The 18,163-nt window shown below is 39.0% G+C and overlaps 1 protein-coding gene across 1 annotated transcript in view; it reads left to right on the top strand.

Moving 5' to 3' along the window:
• The first annotated feature begins 1,310 nt into the window (after positions 1 to 1,310).
• Positions 1,311 to 18,163, top strand: part of fbxl2 (F-box and leucine-rich repeat protein 2) — a 22,648-nt gene continuing 5,795 nt past the window's right edge. Inside the window, exons 1-13 of the mRNA XM_079258862.1 lie at positions 1,311 to 2,025; positions 6,993 to 7,054; positions 11,380 to 11,434; positions 14,204 to 14,278; positions 14,639 to 14,733; positions 15,108 to 15,272; positions 15,506 to 15,632; positions 16,745 to 16,819; positions 16,917 to 17,047; positions 17,333 to 17,393; positions 17,531 to 17,575; positions 17,932 to 17,988; positions 18,099 to 18,163. The exon at positions 18,099 to 18,163 is cut by the window's right edge and continues 148 nt beyond it. Of these exons, the coding sequence (XP_079114988.1) occupies positions 1,996 to 2,025; positions 6,993 to 7,054; positions 11,380 to 11,434; positions 14,204 to 14,278; positions 14,639 to 14,733; positions 15,108 to 15,272; positions 15,506 to 15,632; positions 16,745 to 16,819; positions 16,917 to 17,047; positions 17,333 to 17,393; positions 17,531 to 17,575; positions 17,932 to 17,988; positions 18,099 to 18,163 (1,043 nt within the window). The 5' untranslated portion in view covers positions 1,311 to 1,995. The remainder of the gene's footprint in view (positions 2,026 to 6,992; positions 7,055 to 11,379; positions 11,435 to 14,203; positions 14,279 to 14,638; positions 14,734 to 15,107; positions 15,273 to 15,505; positions 15,633 to 16,744; positions 16,820 to 16,916; positions 17,048 to 17,332; positions 17,394 to 17,530; positions 17,576 to 17,931; positions 17,989 to 18,098) is intronic.

An 18,163-nucleotide genomic window follows, 5' to 3' on the forward strand; every position in this document is an offset into this window, starting at 1 on the left:
CTGGAAAGGTATATATCTCCACTGGCAAGCTCCACCAATCAAATGTCTGTAGATTACATGTCCAATGTTAGATTAACATTTTAATTATTTTGCAAACATTTCCTCATTGAAAAAATCCTTTATTTTATTTATGGGAAACCCACAGCTAGGGCTGTGTGGCTTGATCCCCACTTGGTCCTGATAATGTATTAATATGTACAACATATAATTTATTCTATATAGTCACAACCTTAGTGCGTAAAAAAGTATTCACATAATTTGTGATATTAAAAAATTGAAGTTATACATTATTTATACAAGCAAAGAGTCCCATGTAATATTTTCTCAAGTTAAATAAATTAGCAGGCTGATGTAATGAATGCAATGTAATATGTACGAATGCTTAATGCATTGTATCTAACATCTCTATGTTAGCAAGATAATACCTTTCTGCATCATCTTCACTGGAATATTTTTGTTTTAATCCCATTACAAAATATTTATTTATGTTCAAACTGCATGCTAATTCAACTTTTTAATTAAAAGGGAAATGGTCATTTATTGGAATACTTCAGCGTGGGTTTTTTTTTTGTTGGAAAAAAAAATCTAAGAAGAAAAATTACAATTTATGGTAAAAACATGTAAAAGGGGATGTGGTGCAATAGAAGTAGTGACAAACATAAAATGCAATGACTCTACCAAGGCAGAATTCAGTACCTTGGTAGCCCTTCCTCATGGGCTCTTCATTTTCCACAAAGTTAATGCTATATTGCAAGAGCAAACACGACTCTGTCCCTGCTCAGGCAGCAGATGAGGTTGGCTGCGTGAGAGCACCATCTAGCGGTGGCATTGGAGAGCATCTGCAAAGATATTGTTCAAGATATATAACTCACTGTAACTTGATGTAAGCGCAGGCAGGCTTGCTTATAAACCTATAATAACCGTGTTAGATGAATAATTTGGCCATTTTGAGTAATTAATACAGTAAAAATTATCATTAGTAGGGGAAAATAATATGAATCCTGATGGGAAGAAAATAGTAGAAACACTTGTTTAGTGAGGATATTACGTTTTAGCTTTTAGTGTCAAACACCCCCACCCATTCCCCGCCAGCCCCTCCATTTTCTTTAAAGGAGAAGGTCCGCCAGTAGAACTAACAACTTTATATAATACAAGTATGACACAAAAGTAATCTAAGTTTGTGCATTCAGAAGCGAGAAAGGAGAGTTACAGATCTCTGTTGCGATTAATCTCTTGGATGTGGCGTCCACGGACACGGAGTGTGTCCTCCCTTCATTCACAGCCACTGTGGCTCGTGTCAGCTCTCGTCTCAGTCCCGTGCTAGACGCGATGTCGCCGGTGTATACAGTCAGACTGGGCGCCTCATCGCAAATCTCTGCAAGACTTCACAATCAAAACAAATCGACCACGCGTGCTTTTCCTGCAGCAATGACGTCACGTCGGCCCTCCCCTTCCTCGCAAGTAAACAGAAAACAGTGAGGAAAGGGCTCGTGTCAGCCGCCATAACGGCGTTTTGACGGTGGAGAAACGCGATGAGACGTGAAAGCGGACGTTAATTTGGCGTTTCCAGAGTTTTTTTTTTCTTTTTTCCTCCAGTCAGCTCGGGTGATTTTGGTGCCAGCTGACTGGCGCTGGAGCGATGAAGGGAGAGGCGGAAGTGAAGTCACTTGACAGACCGTCCATGTTATTATTGTTATTTTGGTTAGCCCTGTGATGAGACGGGCTGTGGAGACGTTGGTCGACACAACGAGCGTCCACGTTCAACGCAGGCCGCTCCGGACCGACACCACCCTCACCACCGCCTCCTCGCTGACCCACAGACAGGAGCCTCGCTGGCGGCTGGGGGGGAGGAGGAGGAGGAGGAGGGTGTGAAGAACCCAGCTTTCAGCTCGGCTCCTACACTCCGACCGACCAAAAATAAAACGGCGACAAAAGCAATAACGGCACTGGTCAAACGGCTCCGCTGGTCTTCAGCAGGGACGTGACGCCGCAGACATGAACGGTATCACCAAGGGCCGGTTCGAGGTATGACAGAGAGGGAGCGGACCCCAAACAGTTTGTCTCTAGTAGGGAGTCGTGGGCTTGTATAAGCAAAGTGTGTGTTTGTGTGCGTGGTGCTCTGCTCCTAATTTTACATGCAGTCAGGAGCTGAGGCGTTTTGTTGGTCAAGGGTAATCCGAAATCCTGTTGTTGTCCTGCTGCACCAGCAGACAGCGACAACATGGAGCTCAGGACTGCGGGACAGGCAGGAGGGCTGTGGCTGAGGATAGTCAATATATCAGGGCCGAGGCTGGCTGCCACTGTCGCCTGAGGTTACAGGCTTTCAGGAAGGGGCTGAAAACCGACTGTAATTGTCGTAGCAGGGCGACAACATTCACTTTAGTTGGGATGTGACACCTCCTGTACGTGACAGGTGCCACAAGGTTTGGTATATTCCAGGTAGACTCGTCATGGTTTTCATGTCAAACTTTATGATCATGCTTCCCCTCAAATATGTCTGTATATCCAAGACCATTCTGCAGTTAAAGGGTAAAAAACACACATTCAAGCTCCTCTTTCTTATCTAAAAGTATATAAATGATCAGGGTACAGATGGTTGTCATGTTTTTAGTGTTACATGTGCAGCATACATTGGAACCCCAAAATGTTCCCTGGCAGTCTTTTACACTACTGGGTGTTATTACTTTTACTTCACTGAGCATTAAGTATTCACCTCACGTGTATGATGATGTTGTATAGTTGCAGCTATAACCTTTTATGAGAAAACATTGGGATTGTTCAGATTTGCTAGAAGCATTTATGGGACAAATATGACATCTGACAGATCTGCTTGCCTTTTTATGAGCTCAAGACAGATATAAGTAAATCAACCTGTTTGTCATGTGAGAAGTGCCAATACAAAACATCAAAAGATGTCTGGTGATATTTTTTAAGATATTTTTTTAAAATATTTAGTTGTTCTAGTAGAATGTCTCTCACTGTCACTTTTTCACAAAAAAAACAGGCATGTGACTATCACTCATGAAGCATGGTAGACGATGGGAGGAACTCATTGAAGTCTGCTTTAAATTGGGATCACTTTCATAAAAATGCCAATATAACATTGGTCTTAGTGGATGATAGACTTGTGTAGGAAATAATCTGTACTCTTTGACATACAGTGAGCTAAGCAGGTACTGAGTGGTGCTTTCTAACAAATTCATTTACCATAGTAGTTCATTAAATATGTTGCTGGAAAGTTTAACAGTGACCTCATGGTGTTCCCCTTTTCTGCAGACTAGATACGCAAAGAAAATTATGCAATCTAAACTTTTACCTCCTATAAATCTGTGTCTCATCATTTCCAAGACTCCAAGACTGTTGGTTGTATTTTGATTTAAAAAAAAAAAAAAAAAAGTCTATGATGTAGTTAAAATATGAAGTATTATAAAATCAATTCTGTCAAGTAGCCTACAAGCCTGCCAGAGTGTAGTACTTTACAAAATATTGTCACCCTCCAGCACTGATTGCTTTGAGAAGTAAATGAGTTTAAAGCACAATTTTTGTTTAATACGTCACACCAGTGGCATAAACTGCTACCACATTTTGCTGTCAGCATTTTTCTTAATTGTGTTCATGCTTTAAATCACCCCGTCCAACTGGTTAACTGGTTACAGGGCTCTCAAGCAGTGAGCATTGTGTATCTGACATGTTATTCACACATTGCTGAGATTCTTTAGGGTTTGACTTGATGGTACTTGACTGTCTAAATCAGGTACTCACATGCTTAGTGTAAGTGAATCAGAATGGAAGGTGTTGATAGTTTTGATTTGTTTTTTCCATATAAGTGGATTTCTAAACTAAGTTTCTTACATGAAAACCGCTGTACAAGCTGTTGGTGGTAATATTATGTGAGGGACCAGAGTAGGGTTAACAGGGCAGGACTTGGGAGTGTTGACTGGTAGACAGAAGGCCTCTGATGTCACTTCTTTGATAAGCTGCTTGTGGTTGCTGCATTGAAGGCTTGAACACACAATGTTAAGACTAATTTCTTCATATTTACTTTAATGTGTTCAATAAACTTCAGACTGATCAAAAACACATCAGTCTGGACTCAGTTAAGTACACTTTCTAGGAACAGAAAAATGACTGTGCAGAGGAGCTCCCTCATTGGGACTGTGCCGCTGTGAAAGAGGGCACCAGTATGCCAAGGTTAATGTGCACCAGAGGTGTTGATGTTTTAATGATTTAGCAGTGTTATGCTCATACAAAACTAGACATTATTACATAGTAAAACCATGTTTCTCAGTTTGAACCTGAAATGAAAATGTTTTGCTTGGATTCTTTGTAGCTGTCACCTTGATCAGAACCTCTTGTAAGCTTTGGTGTGTTTACCACCTCTGTGAAGGAGAGGTCAAAGGTGGGTGATGTGTTACAGAGGTGGTTTGGAATTAAGTCTAAATTTAGTCCTAATTCCTAAGCCACCTCTGGCTTTAGAGAGGCACTTGGTCAATATGTTGTTGACAGGTGAGGTTTGCATCCATCTCTTTGGTATATACTGTCCTGACAGGAAGTCTGTAGACCCCTTTCAGTCTTCCACACTTTGTTTTGTTTCAGACTAAACTCAAATTTTCAATTGTAAATTTTGGATCGTTTCTCAAATTTGAGAAAGAAAATAAATAGTTAATGTACACAGAGTATGTTTTCAGATATTTTCTTTTTTGTAATGAATAAAAATGCAGCACTGAAAGTCCCAAGACTTACCGGGAACACTCCCACAAGATTTTCACACCTATAATGTGGAGTTTTCGCCTACTATTTTTTGGTGGAAATGTTCAAACTCAACAGGAAAGGATAGGGAGCCTCAGTGTGTGTTTTTATGCTTCTCTGAACCACCAGTGTTCAAGTCTAGAATCTGGCTGGCCGACTACAGGACTCAACAGAGTTTCCTAAAGGCACTCCCTTCCCTTCTCTTCTCTGTGGTTTGCTTCATCGACTTATTGAAATGTAAATCTTCACTGAGCCCTTGGAAAATGGACTTCCCTCTGTATTTTTCTGCAGTAATCTATCCTGACTCGCATCTTAGTCACTGTTACAGGAAAACAGCACACAGTATGATACTGTCAACACCATGCTCAGCTGTAGGCACATTGTTAATGAGGATATACTTCATGCCTCCACACATGCCATTGCAAATTGGAGACATTTCTGTCAGAGAGTCATCTGATGTTTTTAGGTAGACTCACAAATTCAAATGCTTGTGTTGCTTTTAAGTTAAGGAACAGCTTCTCCTTCTAGAGCCTTCATCTATGGTTACTCAGTTTAAGAGTAAGATATGGAAAATATTTTGACTTTAAAAATGTTTTTTTTTTTTTTTTTTTTTTTTTTTTTTTTTTTATTTAAAACAATGAAGGCTTTTGTGATTTTTGTCTCCTTTAATGCCTGAAAAGTTTCCATATATCTTTTCCCAGATATATCTGGTGACATTTTTCTGTTTTGCAAGGAAACAGCCTTCTCAGGTCTTGGTTTGCATTTTGACATATATAATTAGCTGTGAGGCATTTTATAGCAAGGTGTTTCCAATAAATGCATACGGGCCCAGATGGATACAAGTCAAAACTTCTTTAACATTTCAAAGAGCACTGAAAGACTTCATATGTGTTGAGCTTAGTGTCATAAAAAGTCATCTGCAATATGCATAAATGGGATATTTCAGTCTTTTACTTTCAGTAACTACACTAAAAACTCTGAATAGCAGTTTTAGCTTTACTCCTCATAAGCTGTTGTGGCTGTATCCTGTTAGGAAAAGGAATGACTAAAACTAATAAAAGAAAACAGGGCTTAAAACTTTTTCACTGTTATTTTACACTGCTGGGTAATTTAAATATTGATCTATTTTACTCCACTAACATAATTAAGAATGTGATACTCCAGTATTCAATAACAAAGTTGTGGGTGGAAATTGATTATGAAAAACGTTTTAGTGTGTCTTGTCAATTGACATGTTCCGATTTAGAAAGTTGCTTTGTCTCCTGCTTGTTACATAGCAGAGAGGTTAAAATTTGAACCATCTCAGTTAATATTTCACTCAACCTTGATTGAACACCTCCCTTTCTTTTGTCTTTTTGACTCCATCTTTCTATTAATGGCCTTTGTTTCCTCTCTTACTTCTCTTTTTTTGGTAATAATTACATTAACGCTTTTCCCTCCAGTTCCCCTTGACTTTCGTACAACATCTTTGTTTGACTTTTGTTTCATACTGGCCCCGTCTTCTCTCTCTCCTTCACTGCTTTGTGTTTAAAGGGGGTTGCATCTGCTTTCAGAACCAACCGCTGCTCATCCTGTGGCTTCTTGGCTCTCCTTCTTTTTTGTTTTCCCATCTTCTGTTTGCATGCGACACAGCAGGGAGTCCCTCTCATTAGATACACTTGCTGAGCCTTTTAGGATACAAGTGTATCACTGGCAGAACGCGTGTCTGCAGAAGCAAAGGGGAAAGTGTGTCTTTGCCGTCATTTAAATTCACTGCTGAATACGGCCCATCTGATCGAGAACGTTCTGCCTCTGTTCCTTACTCAGAGAAGTCTGACTTGAATCACCTGCGAGTGTGTAAGTGTGCATCTGTGTGTGTGTGTCTCACTCAGCAGATGGCCAGACATCCAGCGAGTAGGCTAATTGAGATAAGCATGCCAACAAGCTGACCAGGCTGACAGAATTATAAGCTTGTAAGGAGGGGACACAGAAAGCCAAATGTAGCTCTGGTGTGTTTATTAGCATAGTTAAGGAAGCGATAGTTTAATTCTCCATGGTAGATGTACACATCAAGCCCAGAGTCTGACGTTGTTCAGGTTTGAACTGCTGACAGGTAATGATATTATCATTTAGCCTGATCTTTTCCATGTAATGATCTTATTTAGCTGATTTTGTTTTGAATTCTTTTGCCATTTTATTAGCTTGTCAAACACAAACATACAATACACACGCTCATTGTTATTGTTTATCTTGTGTCTCGGCAGGTATTCTCAAACAGTGACGAAGCACCTATTAACAAGAAGCTCCCCAAAGAGCTTCTTCTCAGGTAGGGGTGATCATACAAAATTTATATAAACATACACACACACACACACACACACACACACACACACACACACACACACACAAGCTCACATAAGGGCTTAGATCAGGGTCACTCATTGGCTGAATCAGCCATGATGTTTTTTATTTATTTATTTATTTATATGGTTGTGTATTTCTTTAACACAGCTGCTAGCATAAAATGAGGTTTTGTTATTATACATGTGTGACCTACAGACCAACATTTTGTCCCACAGCAGCTGTACATGCTCTATAAATCTGACATCACATGCACACTCACGCATGTTCATCCCACACTGATTCATGCGTACATTTTTGAGCCTGTGTTGTATTTTAGAAATTGATGCACCTTGCAGGTACCTGTGCCGACACATGCCGTGTTTATTTCTGCACTTGAATGCTCCTAGTTTGTGTGTTGGTGTGTGCATGTGTGAAACACTCCTGGGCCTATGCAAACTGTATGTCTGTATGTGGCTATAAATAGCTTCTCTTAGCTGATGGGGAATTCCGCAGTGCTGTGCTCTTCTGCTGCTCCATCTGCACTCCACAGAGACAACCAGTACACCCATTACAACCAACAGGATTTCACTGGTGGAGGGAATAGCGTGTGTTCACCAGCTGCAACTCATGGCCTGTGGTCACATGTGACATGTCGAGATAGTTACACAACATCAGCTGTGAGAAAGACACATTGTGACGGCAGTAAATCTCGATTTTTAAACGATGGATTGTGGGAAGAATGGAGCTGTTTTTGTTTTTAACTTTGTTTTATCCTGTTACTGGATCCATAACAAGGAATATTTTGGTGTCCCTGTGGCATTTATACAATGGCATGGAAAGGTTTGGGCATCCATGTTCAAAATGACTAAGTGTGAATAGGGGGGTGGAGGTAGTGACCTGGAACACCAAGCAAACCCTCTGGAGTAACGTCTTTAAATTGCTAGAAAAGCAAATTAAAACCCACATTTGACTGTGAAAAATCTTTAGGAATATTTAGTGGACTATGGAGTGATGGTACACTGTTCTGTTGTGTAGCAACACCTTTACAAATATAACCTGTATTATTCGACATGCAAAACAGCAACTTTACCAGTGATTTAACAACATAAATTTGCAAATGAATCTTGACAAACCTCGTGCATTTTGGAACAAAATCCCACAGACTGGCAAAGGCCAAATAGAACTTTGTTCCTGCAGTGAGTAGAGACATGTTTGGAGGGTAAAAAAGATGCAGAATTTCTTAAGCGAACATATTTCCAGCTGTTGGGCATGTGGTTGGTTTGACCGTGTTTTTAATTTGTGTGGCACTCTGTTGCTTAGGGAACATTTCACTGGAAGAAAGAATAGATTCAATTGAGGAGCAGCAAAAAGATGAAAGATGTCAAATGGGCTTTTGTATAATCCTGTGCCTTTAAAACATGTTCATAATCTAGTATTAACCTTTTAAAAACCTTATTTCCCTTCCAATGGCCTCACACAGAACTGTCCTAACCATAATTGATCATTTGTGGAAAGCCTTCAAAAGAACATTGCATGCAGGTGAGCCTTTTCAGTAAAAATTCCCACAAACTAACAGACCCCCTTAATGGTTATATAATGGATTTTCATTTTGACAATCCCAGTTGTGATGTAACCAAGATTTGGTAATGCTGGATATTCGTCTGTCGTGAGCTTGTTTATTTTTTGTTTCTTTGAATTGGTAAAAGATTTCAGTTTAATGAAGCAAACTTTGTTACAGTATTAGACATGGGTAATCTCCAACGTTGTGTCTTTTGTTGCGGGGAAATGATGTTTTACTCACTTAGCTATTTAAAGCTACAGAAACTTCTGACCTGGGATGCCGTTCTGAAATGTAATTAAATGTGTCTTTGTAGACTTTTTTTGAGCACATTCACTCAAATTACCTTGCATTATTCAACATGTAGTGCACCTGTGGTTTGGGACCATTATAAGGGGTTTCTGACTAAATTTAAGAGGGGGATTACTATTGGAACAGGAAACCCAACCTAAATTAGACTGAACTTAACATACCCCAATTTTTTTTTTCCTCAAGCCTTAAATGCTTTATGCAAGTGTTATAATGGACTACTGCTGACTTTCATTCTAATTTAATCGGCCTTATTTCTTTATTTGAGTGGCCATTTTGCCAATAAAATTCTGAAAATACCCAAAATGAATTCCCCTGCTAAAAGAAATGATTGCTTGTTTTTGTTTGCTTATTGGTTTGTTAGTGTTTGGTTTGCTTGTTTTTTAAACAATAGTCTAAAACGTAAAAGTAATGACATAAGAAAATTGTCAAATCTGAACCTTTGCGAAAGCACTAACGGAATAGTTGATGCTTGTGCTTGAAAATGGACTTAGATTTGATTATCAAAATAGCATGCACTTTTCATCCAATCATTTAATCAAGAAACATCTGCAACTCACAATTGAAACCGTGTGCAAAGATGAAAAGAGAAATTTAGTTTTCGCTTGAACTGCTTGACAGCTTCAAGGCATAGCTTTTGTGATGAAGAATTGCAAGCAAACCCAGCTCGATCTGAAATGTTGGAGTGTTTTCTTGATGTGTTTTGTTTTGGCAACTATGCTGCGATAGCAGTATTTTCCAATTAATCTGCTCATTTGATTAGTTGAAGTTCTCAGTGGCATTACAGTTTATCTGTAATCTGTCACTGTGAAGGGGCTCCTGACTTGTTTTTGAGCTCGCCCGCCTCTCAGCTGCTGCATCATAAACAGTTGCTATGTAGGCCAGAGCAGCACTGATAGAAACTGTGAAAAACTGCTGTGATACAGAAGAATCTTGTTTTATAGAGAAGCCTCGGAGAGACTTCGGTGCGGTTTAGAGTCCCTTTACGCAGAAGAACTGACTCAGCACGCTCCCCACCATCACCACCCAAATTCATGCCTGAGTTGTTCCTATGGCAACCAGGCCCAGAGTTGTGTTGAAAGCTTGATTTGCTCTTATCTACCCATGCTTGAAGGGTCAGGTGTACATTTTGTCAACAAATAGGACTGTGCTCCATCAAAATCTTGTCTAGGAAAATGGGATTAATCGGGTTGAGATTTGACAGAGCAGAACAAGGTTTATGTGTTCTTATTCGTCGGTATTCTGATGATAATGTTTTTGTGTCCAGTGAGGCAAAAAAAACTGATACTACTCTGTATTTGGCTGTATTGGTTATATTCCCAGTGTTGTTTTTCTTATGAAAATGTGCACCTCAGTAATACAGATCTGTATTTTAAACTGTGTGTATGTTGTTTTCAGCTCTAACTGTTAGTAGCAGATGTCAGATAAGTAAACAGGACTCAAAATGGGTCTCACCAAATCAGATTGACTGATTATTTTCTTGTGAGTATGATTAACTGAATTCTTCCATGCTTGGTAAAAGGACTCTGACACAGATAAGGGAAAGCCAGATTGTATTTGATCAAAATAGGCAGTCAATGATCAACGCCATGGCCATTAACCAGTTATTAGAAGAAAGATCAATGGGCAGTGCCTGGTGGTTGGCACACGCTCTGAGGACTGTGTATGCATGTGCCTTTATGTTTGTTTCTATGGGAAACTGCACGTGTTTCTCATGTGTGCATGCATGTTGATGTTCCAGGATTGCTATATCGACGGTATACAGGACACAAGACTCTGGTGTAGATTACACAGACATGTCCCGACATGCCCTGGCCTAACACATAAAAACACATAGCCTTTGTCTCTGTCTATATGAAGGAAACAATGGCCAGCTCCTGTTCCCAAGGGTTAAAAGGACATTCAGACCCCAGCTGCACTCTAAGCTTTGGCACCATGACAATTCTCTGAATACCTCTTTTTCTATAGATCACCGCTTTTAAGTCAGTTCTGTGAGTAGAATTAGGCTGTTTTAAAACTGAGAACTGGGAGGAGTTATATATATATACTGGGTCTCCTGTATGTGTGTGAGTTCATGTGTGTCCTCTTGTACATGCATATACTATATGTTTGTCTGTCCGTCCCAGCTTGCTGGTGGCCTTGCTTGTCTGAGTGCCAGAGATTACTCATTGGCAGATTAATGGATTGAGCTGACCCAGTAGCCTGCTGCATGCAGCCCTTTGTGGCTGACCGGACCTCAGCTCAAACACTGCCCAACTGTAGGTCTCTATTGCTACTATTAGACATATGAGATTGTTCTCATGTGTCAAAAGTTTACCAACAAAGAAGGAAAAAAGATATTAAAACATCAAGTATAGTGGGAGCAGAGCTCTTTGTTTAAAAATGATCATTTATTTGACAGAAACTCATACCTCTTTATATGTATATGTCTTTCTTTGTAGAATATTCTCCTATCTAGATGTGGTTACACTCTGCAGGTGTGCCCAGGTATCGAAGGTAAGCATTTCCCTTTCAGCATCCTCAAACCACCCATGCAGACTAACACACTAACGCTTATTGTTTAAATTGAGTGGATTGCTGTAATCCTAAAGCCTGTGGTTAAAGGAAATCTAGTTTACTATTTCTGAAATCTCTGGAAATGTCTATTTAATAGCGCCCTCTGCTGGTTTTTCACCAGCAGCTTTGTCATAGAGTGCTGCATCTGAAACCCTTTTTATGAATGACGTGAAGAATAATGAGGCCATGGTATGTTTATATTGAATGCAAAGTTGTGGTGGCAGTGTTTCTTTCTTCAGCTCCAGTAAAGTTTTTTTTTTTTTTTTTTAATTTAAATAAACAAAACCATGAAGAATCTTTTTTTTTTCTGTGATGAAGCAGACAAGATTTTTTTATACTGAAATTCTTCTTTTTTGGTGAAAATCAATTTGATTAGTAGGTTTTTATTATTGAAAATGGTGTTACAGATATCAGTGTTTACACAATCACACATTGTTAACATCTTTTTACACTTTTCTCTTATAATCTCTTGAAGTTTTTACAAGAACTAAATAGTTTTTAGAAATGTTAGCAAGTTTAATGTCTCAGCTGGGATTTTGGAACACGGCTCCACACTGATGATATCCAGGTTTTTAAAGTAAGAGGACTTTCTTGCTGTCATTCTGGTATTTGGTTACCTCCACAGATTCTTAGTGAGATTCAGGTCTGAACTCTGACTAGCCGGCTCCAGAATCTTGATAGTGTTCTCTAAACCTTTTTTTTTCCTTTACTATTTTGACTCTATAATTTGGACCACTGTCTGGAGGGTCCATACTGCCCCAGAGTAATTTATTTTTTTCTTCAGAGCAACCGAAAGAAAAAAAGGTTAATGTAATCCTCTTTTCTCATTTCTCATGATGCTATTTTTCTTTGATGACATTGCATAGCAAAGTGACTGAACGCAAAATGAATATCAGAAGAACACAGTATTACATTCCCACTGCTCTGCTTTACTGTCATGTCACTGCCCCAGCTAAAAGTCTTATCCTACATCAGATATGATCATTGAAAACTATCTGCAATTCAGCTTTATTTGTATAGTGCCACTTCACAACAGCTCCATTTCAGCGTACTTTGTAGACATATCAATTCAAGCCGATTTATATCCTAGTTAATAAAAAACCTAATGATCATATAAAGTTTTGACTTTGATCTAATCCCCCATCCTTAGCATGCACGAGGCGACAATGGAAAGGAAAAAAAAACTCCCTTTTAACAGGAAGGAAAATCCTCCGTCAGAACCCGGCTCAGGGAGGCCAGTCATCTGCCTCGACCGGTTGGGGTGGAGAGGACAGGAAAGACAGATCAAACACGAACTGCAACTTTTATCCAGGAAGAAGTGCATAAGAGGAGAGATATTTCAGTGATACAAATACTGTCAAATGTTTCTACATAGAAGATAAGGAGCAGAGAAATAAAAAGAAAGTTCTCTGTACATCATGGGATGTCCCTCAGCAATTTACGCCTATGGCAGCATAACTAGGGATCACTAGACCACCCCGAACTACAAAATCTATCAAAAAGAAAAATCTTAAACTTGATCTTAAAGATAGGGAAGGTGTTTCCCTCCGAAAGCAAAACTGGGACCTTGTTCCATAAGAGAGAAGCCTGATAGCCGGAGGTTCTTCTATCATTTGTCTTAATGATTATTTACAAAGAATAGGTGAGTTTTTTGCATACTTATCTTGGAGAAGCATGTCCTGCCTTGCCCATACCCTCATACACCAGCCTTGTGCATCATTAGAATGCCTGCCTTGAGCTTTTGGTAGCAAAAGAGCTCAGATTTATGATAGCAGGGCTGACAGTAGCTTAACAGTCTTTAAAAAACAAAACACCCCTAAAGTTCTGGAGGAAAACACCAGGCAGTCTGGAGAATAAAGTAAACTCAGACAGGAAAGTTCTCATGAAATGGTGAACAAAATCCACCTTGGAGAGTGACCAACTGTGACTAAACTCTTATGAATTATGTGTTTGCAATTAAAGATATTACATCCACAATCATTTCAGTGAAAATATTAATAATATTTATATTAGCAGTGCAACGATACCACATATTTCTTTCAAAGAACAAGTACTTACATTTGAGTAGTTGCCAATACAAACTACTGGTTCTAACAAGGTCTGAATCTTATTCAATAAGGAAGGTAAATTGGTTGTTAATGGATTCAGTTCACTGCTGTGACAAAGAACCTACATGCCCAAAATAAGCTTCTCTCACCAAGATTATTCCAAATTTGAATTTTTAATATGGCATAACTAACAACATTCATGTTAATGTGTTCAAAATTACTTGTTTATTGTACATATTAATCTGTGTGCATTAACATGTTTACCAGCCCTACTTTTTTTTTTTTTACATTTGTATCAAGTTCTTGAGTATATGCACACTTTTATGAATACCATGTACGAGTACACTCACATACAGGTATCAGTATCTGTGGATCCCTTATTTATTTAAACTTTTCTTATTCTCATTTCATATTTCCAACATTTGGTTTTTAGGAATACAAAACAGAAATGCTGAAAATCCTACACAGTGAGCAAACATACCGTATCCTTATTTTATGGAAAATCAAAGTTTGAATGTGTCTCAGAGATTTGCTTCAAAACCAGTAGAAACTGGTGAATGTAGTAGCAATATTATGATACAAGAAACCCCTTTCACCTTCCTCCACCTCTGTATGACTCATGTGTCTGTCTGTTTCCACAACCTGTGTATCCCCGTATCAGGCGTGGAACGTTCTGGCCCTGGATGGCAGCAACTGGCAAAAGATAGACTTGTTCAACTTTCAAACAGATATAGAGGTGAGGGGTGTGTTTATAATGGTAAAGGAACAAGGACTTATGATGGTCATTATTTATGTGTGTGTGTGCCAGTTTTTGCTGTATATGTATGAATGTGAGCGCTTGTTGAGTAGCATTATCCAGCCCAAGGCTTAGTGCTGGGTCAGTAGGCTTTGGTGTCGACTGTGATGTCACAACTGAGATCTACTGTCCTGTGGCTCAAGTCATATTACTCTCTCTTTCTCTCTCTCTCTCTCTCTCTCTCTCTCTCTCTCTCTCTCCCTCTGTCTGTCTCTCTCTCTCTCTCTCTCTCTCTCCCTCTGTCTCTCTCTCTCTCTCTCTCTCTCTCTCTCTCTCTCCCTCTGTCTCTGTGTTCCTCAGGGGCGGGTGGTGGAGAACATTTCAAAGCGCTGTGGAGGTTTCCTGAGGCAACTCAGCCTCAGGGGCTGCCTGAGTGTTGGAGATGCCTCCATGAAGTGAGATTCTCATTCCCTTGATACGCTTATTTAATCAAAACCTTCTGTTTTGTCTTGTAAAAACAGTTGCTCTGTTGCTGGCTTGTTTACTTACTGTATTGTTTCTGTGTGACTTTTTAAAGTTTAAGCAGCTTCTGTTTTTTCTTTTCCACTGGGGATTCTGCTACCAAGTGTTATTTAAATCTGTTTGGTTTTCATTTAATTTTTACTTAAAAAAAAAAAAAAAAAAAAAAAAAAAGAAGGACCAATAGAAGATGTATTGTGATTTGTGACATTTCTTTTTAAATTGATATTAAATCACTGTATCTCTTGATATGTGAAGCATTTAGCAGGAAATGCCCCATGTTCTTTCTCACTATTCATCTCATTCTCAGGACATTTGCTCAGAACTGCAGAAACATTGAAATGTTGAACCTGAACGGCTGCACCAAGATCACAGACAGCACCTGCCTCAGCCTAAGCAAGTTTTGCTCCAAGCTCAAACAATTAGATCTCACTTCCTGCGTATCCATTAGCAACCACTCCCTCAAGGCCCTCAGGTATTGGCATTGCAGTTGCTTCCCACAACATAAACCTGTTTTAAATAAATTCAAATGTACCTCTTCTTTATGTCCTCATATTTAACTCTGTGCACATTGTTTTTGTGGAACTAATTAGAAATAAGTAAATGTGTTTTGTATATGTACATAAATTGAAGCACATCTGGACTTGATTCATCTGTTTTCCCCCTTCCTTATTTTGTTTGTTCTCTATAACGTGTGTAAATCTTCAGTGACGGCTGCAGAATGCTGGAGATGTTAAACCTGTCGTGGTGTGATCAGATCACACGTGATGGCATTGAGGCCCTAGCCAGAGGCTGCAGTGGCTTACATGCACTGTTCCTCAGAGGCTGCACACAGGTATGTACGCCAGTTTAGTCAGTTTATTTCAACACATTTCTACGACTCGTTTTTTGTTGTTTGTAGAGGGATTTTGTTCTTGTTAAAGTGATCCCCGTTGCCGTGTGATGTACATTATACATTATAGTTTTTTACTGGTGTTCCAAAATCCCTTAGCTAAGCCCCAACTATACTTGTTTACAATTTTAACATATAATGTAAAACTTATCTTCAGGTGCTTCAAAATGTCTTTTGCTGAGATTCTTCAGTACATTTTTATTGAAGAGTTATCAAACTAGAAAAGCACTCGGAGAGCTCAAACCTTCACCAAGGCTTTTAAAAATTTCCTGGACCCAAATGATGATCTGGATCACCACCAAAATTAAATCACTTCTTCCTTTTCACATTTCAAACAACTCCTGAAAAGTTTATGAAAATCCGTCGGTAACCTTTTCAGTTATCTTGAACACAACGCCAGTAAAAACACAACCCCTTTGGTGGAGGTAATAATGGCCACAAAACCCTTCATCTTGCCTAAAATTTAAAACAAAACAGTAAAATGACAGAAAACTCTACATAAATACCTATAAATCCCTGTTTTTATAAATATAAATAAACCCACTCACAGCACACTTCTTTTCTGAACTGAAATAATACAGCAGCTAACACCTAGGTGCTGTGAAGTGAAATATACCCTTTTCCCAAACTTTCTGTTCAAATATAGGACATTTTCCAACCATTTCACAGTATTCTAGTCTTTTTACTTCTACTGATATCTGTTCTCTTTAACGCAGTAGTGGTTTGTGTCAGACTGACATTTTTTCATTCTTCAATCATACTAATTGATATTTTTCCACCCAAGTCTACCTTTTGTTTCTTCTCTGAAAAAAATAAAATCAAAACAATCATAAATACGTTTTTCAGGGCCCACTGTGATAGCACTCTTATGTAAATATAATTACTGATTCATCTTAGTTACTTTTTTAAGAAAGCTGAGGAGAATAAGAAAAGGTAATTTTATTCATTGGAGAAAATCTGGAATTTCTAGAATTCTTTAATAATAAATACCAAACATGAATTATTTATCTATATCCTGAATGACATGTGTATCCTTCTGTTTTATTTTAACCCAGCTGGATGATGGAGCACTGAAACACCTACAGAAGCACTGCCCCGAACTCACCACCATCAACATGCAGTCTTGCACAGTAAGACAAATATTTGGTTGTGGGATGTAGGAAGGGAGGGAGATATATCAATGCTTATATGTTCTTTTAACATTTTTTGTATGTCTTGTGCCACCAGCAAATAACAGATGAAGGCCTGGTCAGTCTGTGCCGAGGTTGCCACAAGCTGCAGGTCCTCTGTGTGTCTGGCTGCAGTAACATCACTGATGCCTCTCTCACTGCACTGGGACTTAACTGTCCTCGACTCAAGTAAGGAGCACATACATGTCCATATGTATCAAGGTGACCTTTTAGACTCATTTAAAGTAAAGTAACTATTTAAAAACCCTTAACTATTTGGGTTTTAATGATGTCTTGAATATTCAGCCACCAAATGCATCCCACTTAAACATGCAGCACTTATAAATATCTCCCTCCTTAAACCAGCTGTAGACTTATCATTTGTAACATTCACAAGTCACAGCAATCATACAGGAAAACCAGGTGCTTGTTGCTCCAACTTGCCTTTGTAAGTGTTCATTTCTGTGTTCAAAGGATCCTTGAAGCTGCACGATGCTCCCATGTTACAGATGCTGGGTTCACTGTGCTTGCCAGAGTAAGTTTAATACTGTTTTCATGTTTTGTTTTTTTTTTAGTTGTGAACTTTTCGTGAAGCTAACTATTTATTCAACCTCACTATCTTTGACTTGAAATAAATGCACTTCTCATAAAACCACCTCCTTATGTTCACAGAACTGTCATGAGCTTGAAAAAATGGACTTAGAAGAATGTATTTTGGTAAGTGCAACTGTGGTTTTCCTGTTTCCACCTAAACTCATTTTGTGGTATTAATTCATGAGGAATTTTGAGGTGTTTTTCATGGCTTTGACTCTTGTCTGGAAAGAGGTAAGACTTTATGACAGAGTTGACTGTACATGAGAGGGTATTTTTCTTGTTAAGATGAGCAATTCTGTTACAAATCACTTTGACAGAAAGCATAAAAGAGGACGTAGAAGTGAGACACAAAATCAGTTGGATTCAGAGAAAGGCAGAGAAAGGCACGATCATACAACGCAGGATTCCAAATATTTTTTAACCCAGCTTTGCTTAGTCATGTCAGAACAGTTTGCTAACCTATCTTGTCCTCACCTCAGGTGACAGATAACACCTTGGTTCAACTGTCAATCCACTGCCCACGCCTGCAAGCACTGGTAAACATTTACACTCATGTCTGAGTTTGTGCCAGGATCTTTATCTGGCATGTGTTATTACATCAACACATCTTATGTGTTTCGAACCCTGTCTCCTGTGCTCTAAACAGTCCCTATCCCATTGCGAGCTGATCACAGATGATGGCATCAGAGCTCTGAGCAGCAGTACCTGTGG

Source organism: Telmatherina bonti (genome assembly GCF_933228915.1).
Source record: "Telmatherina bonti genome assembly, chromosome: 19".
Lineage (NCBI taxonomy): Eukaryota > Metazoa > Chordata > Actinopteri > Atheriniformes > Telmatherinidae > Telmatherina > Telmatherina bonti.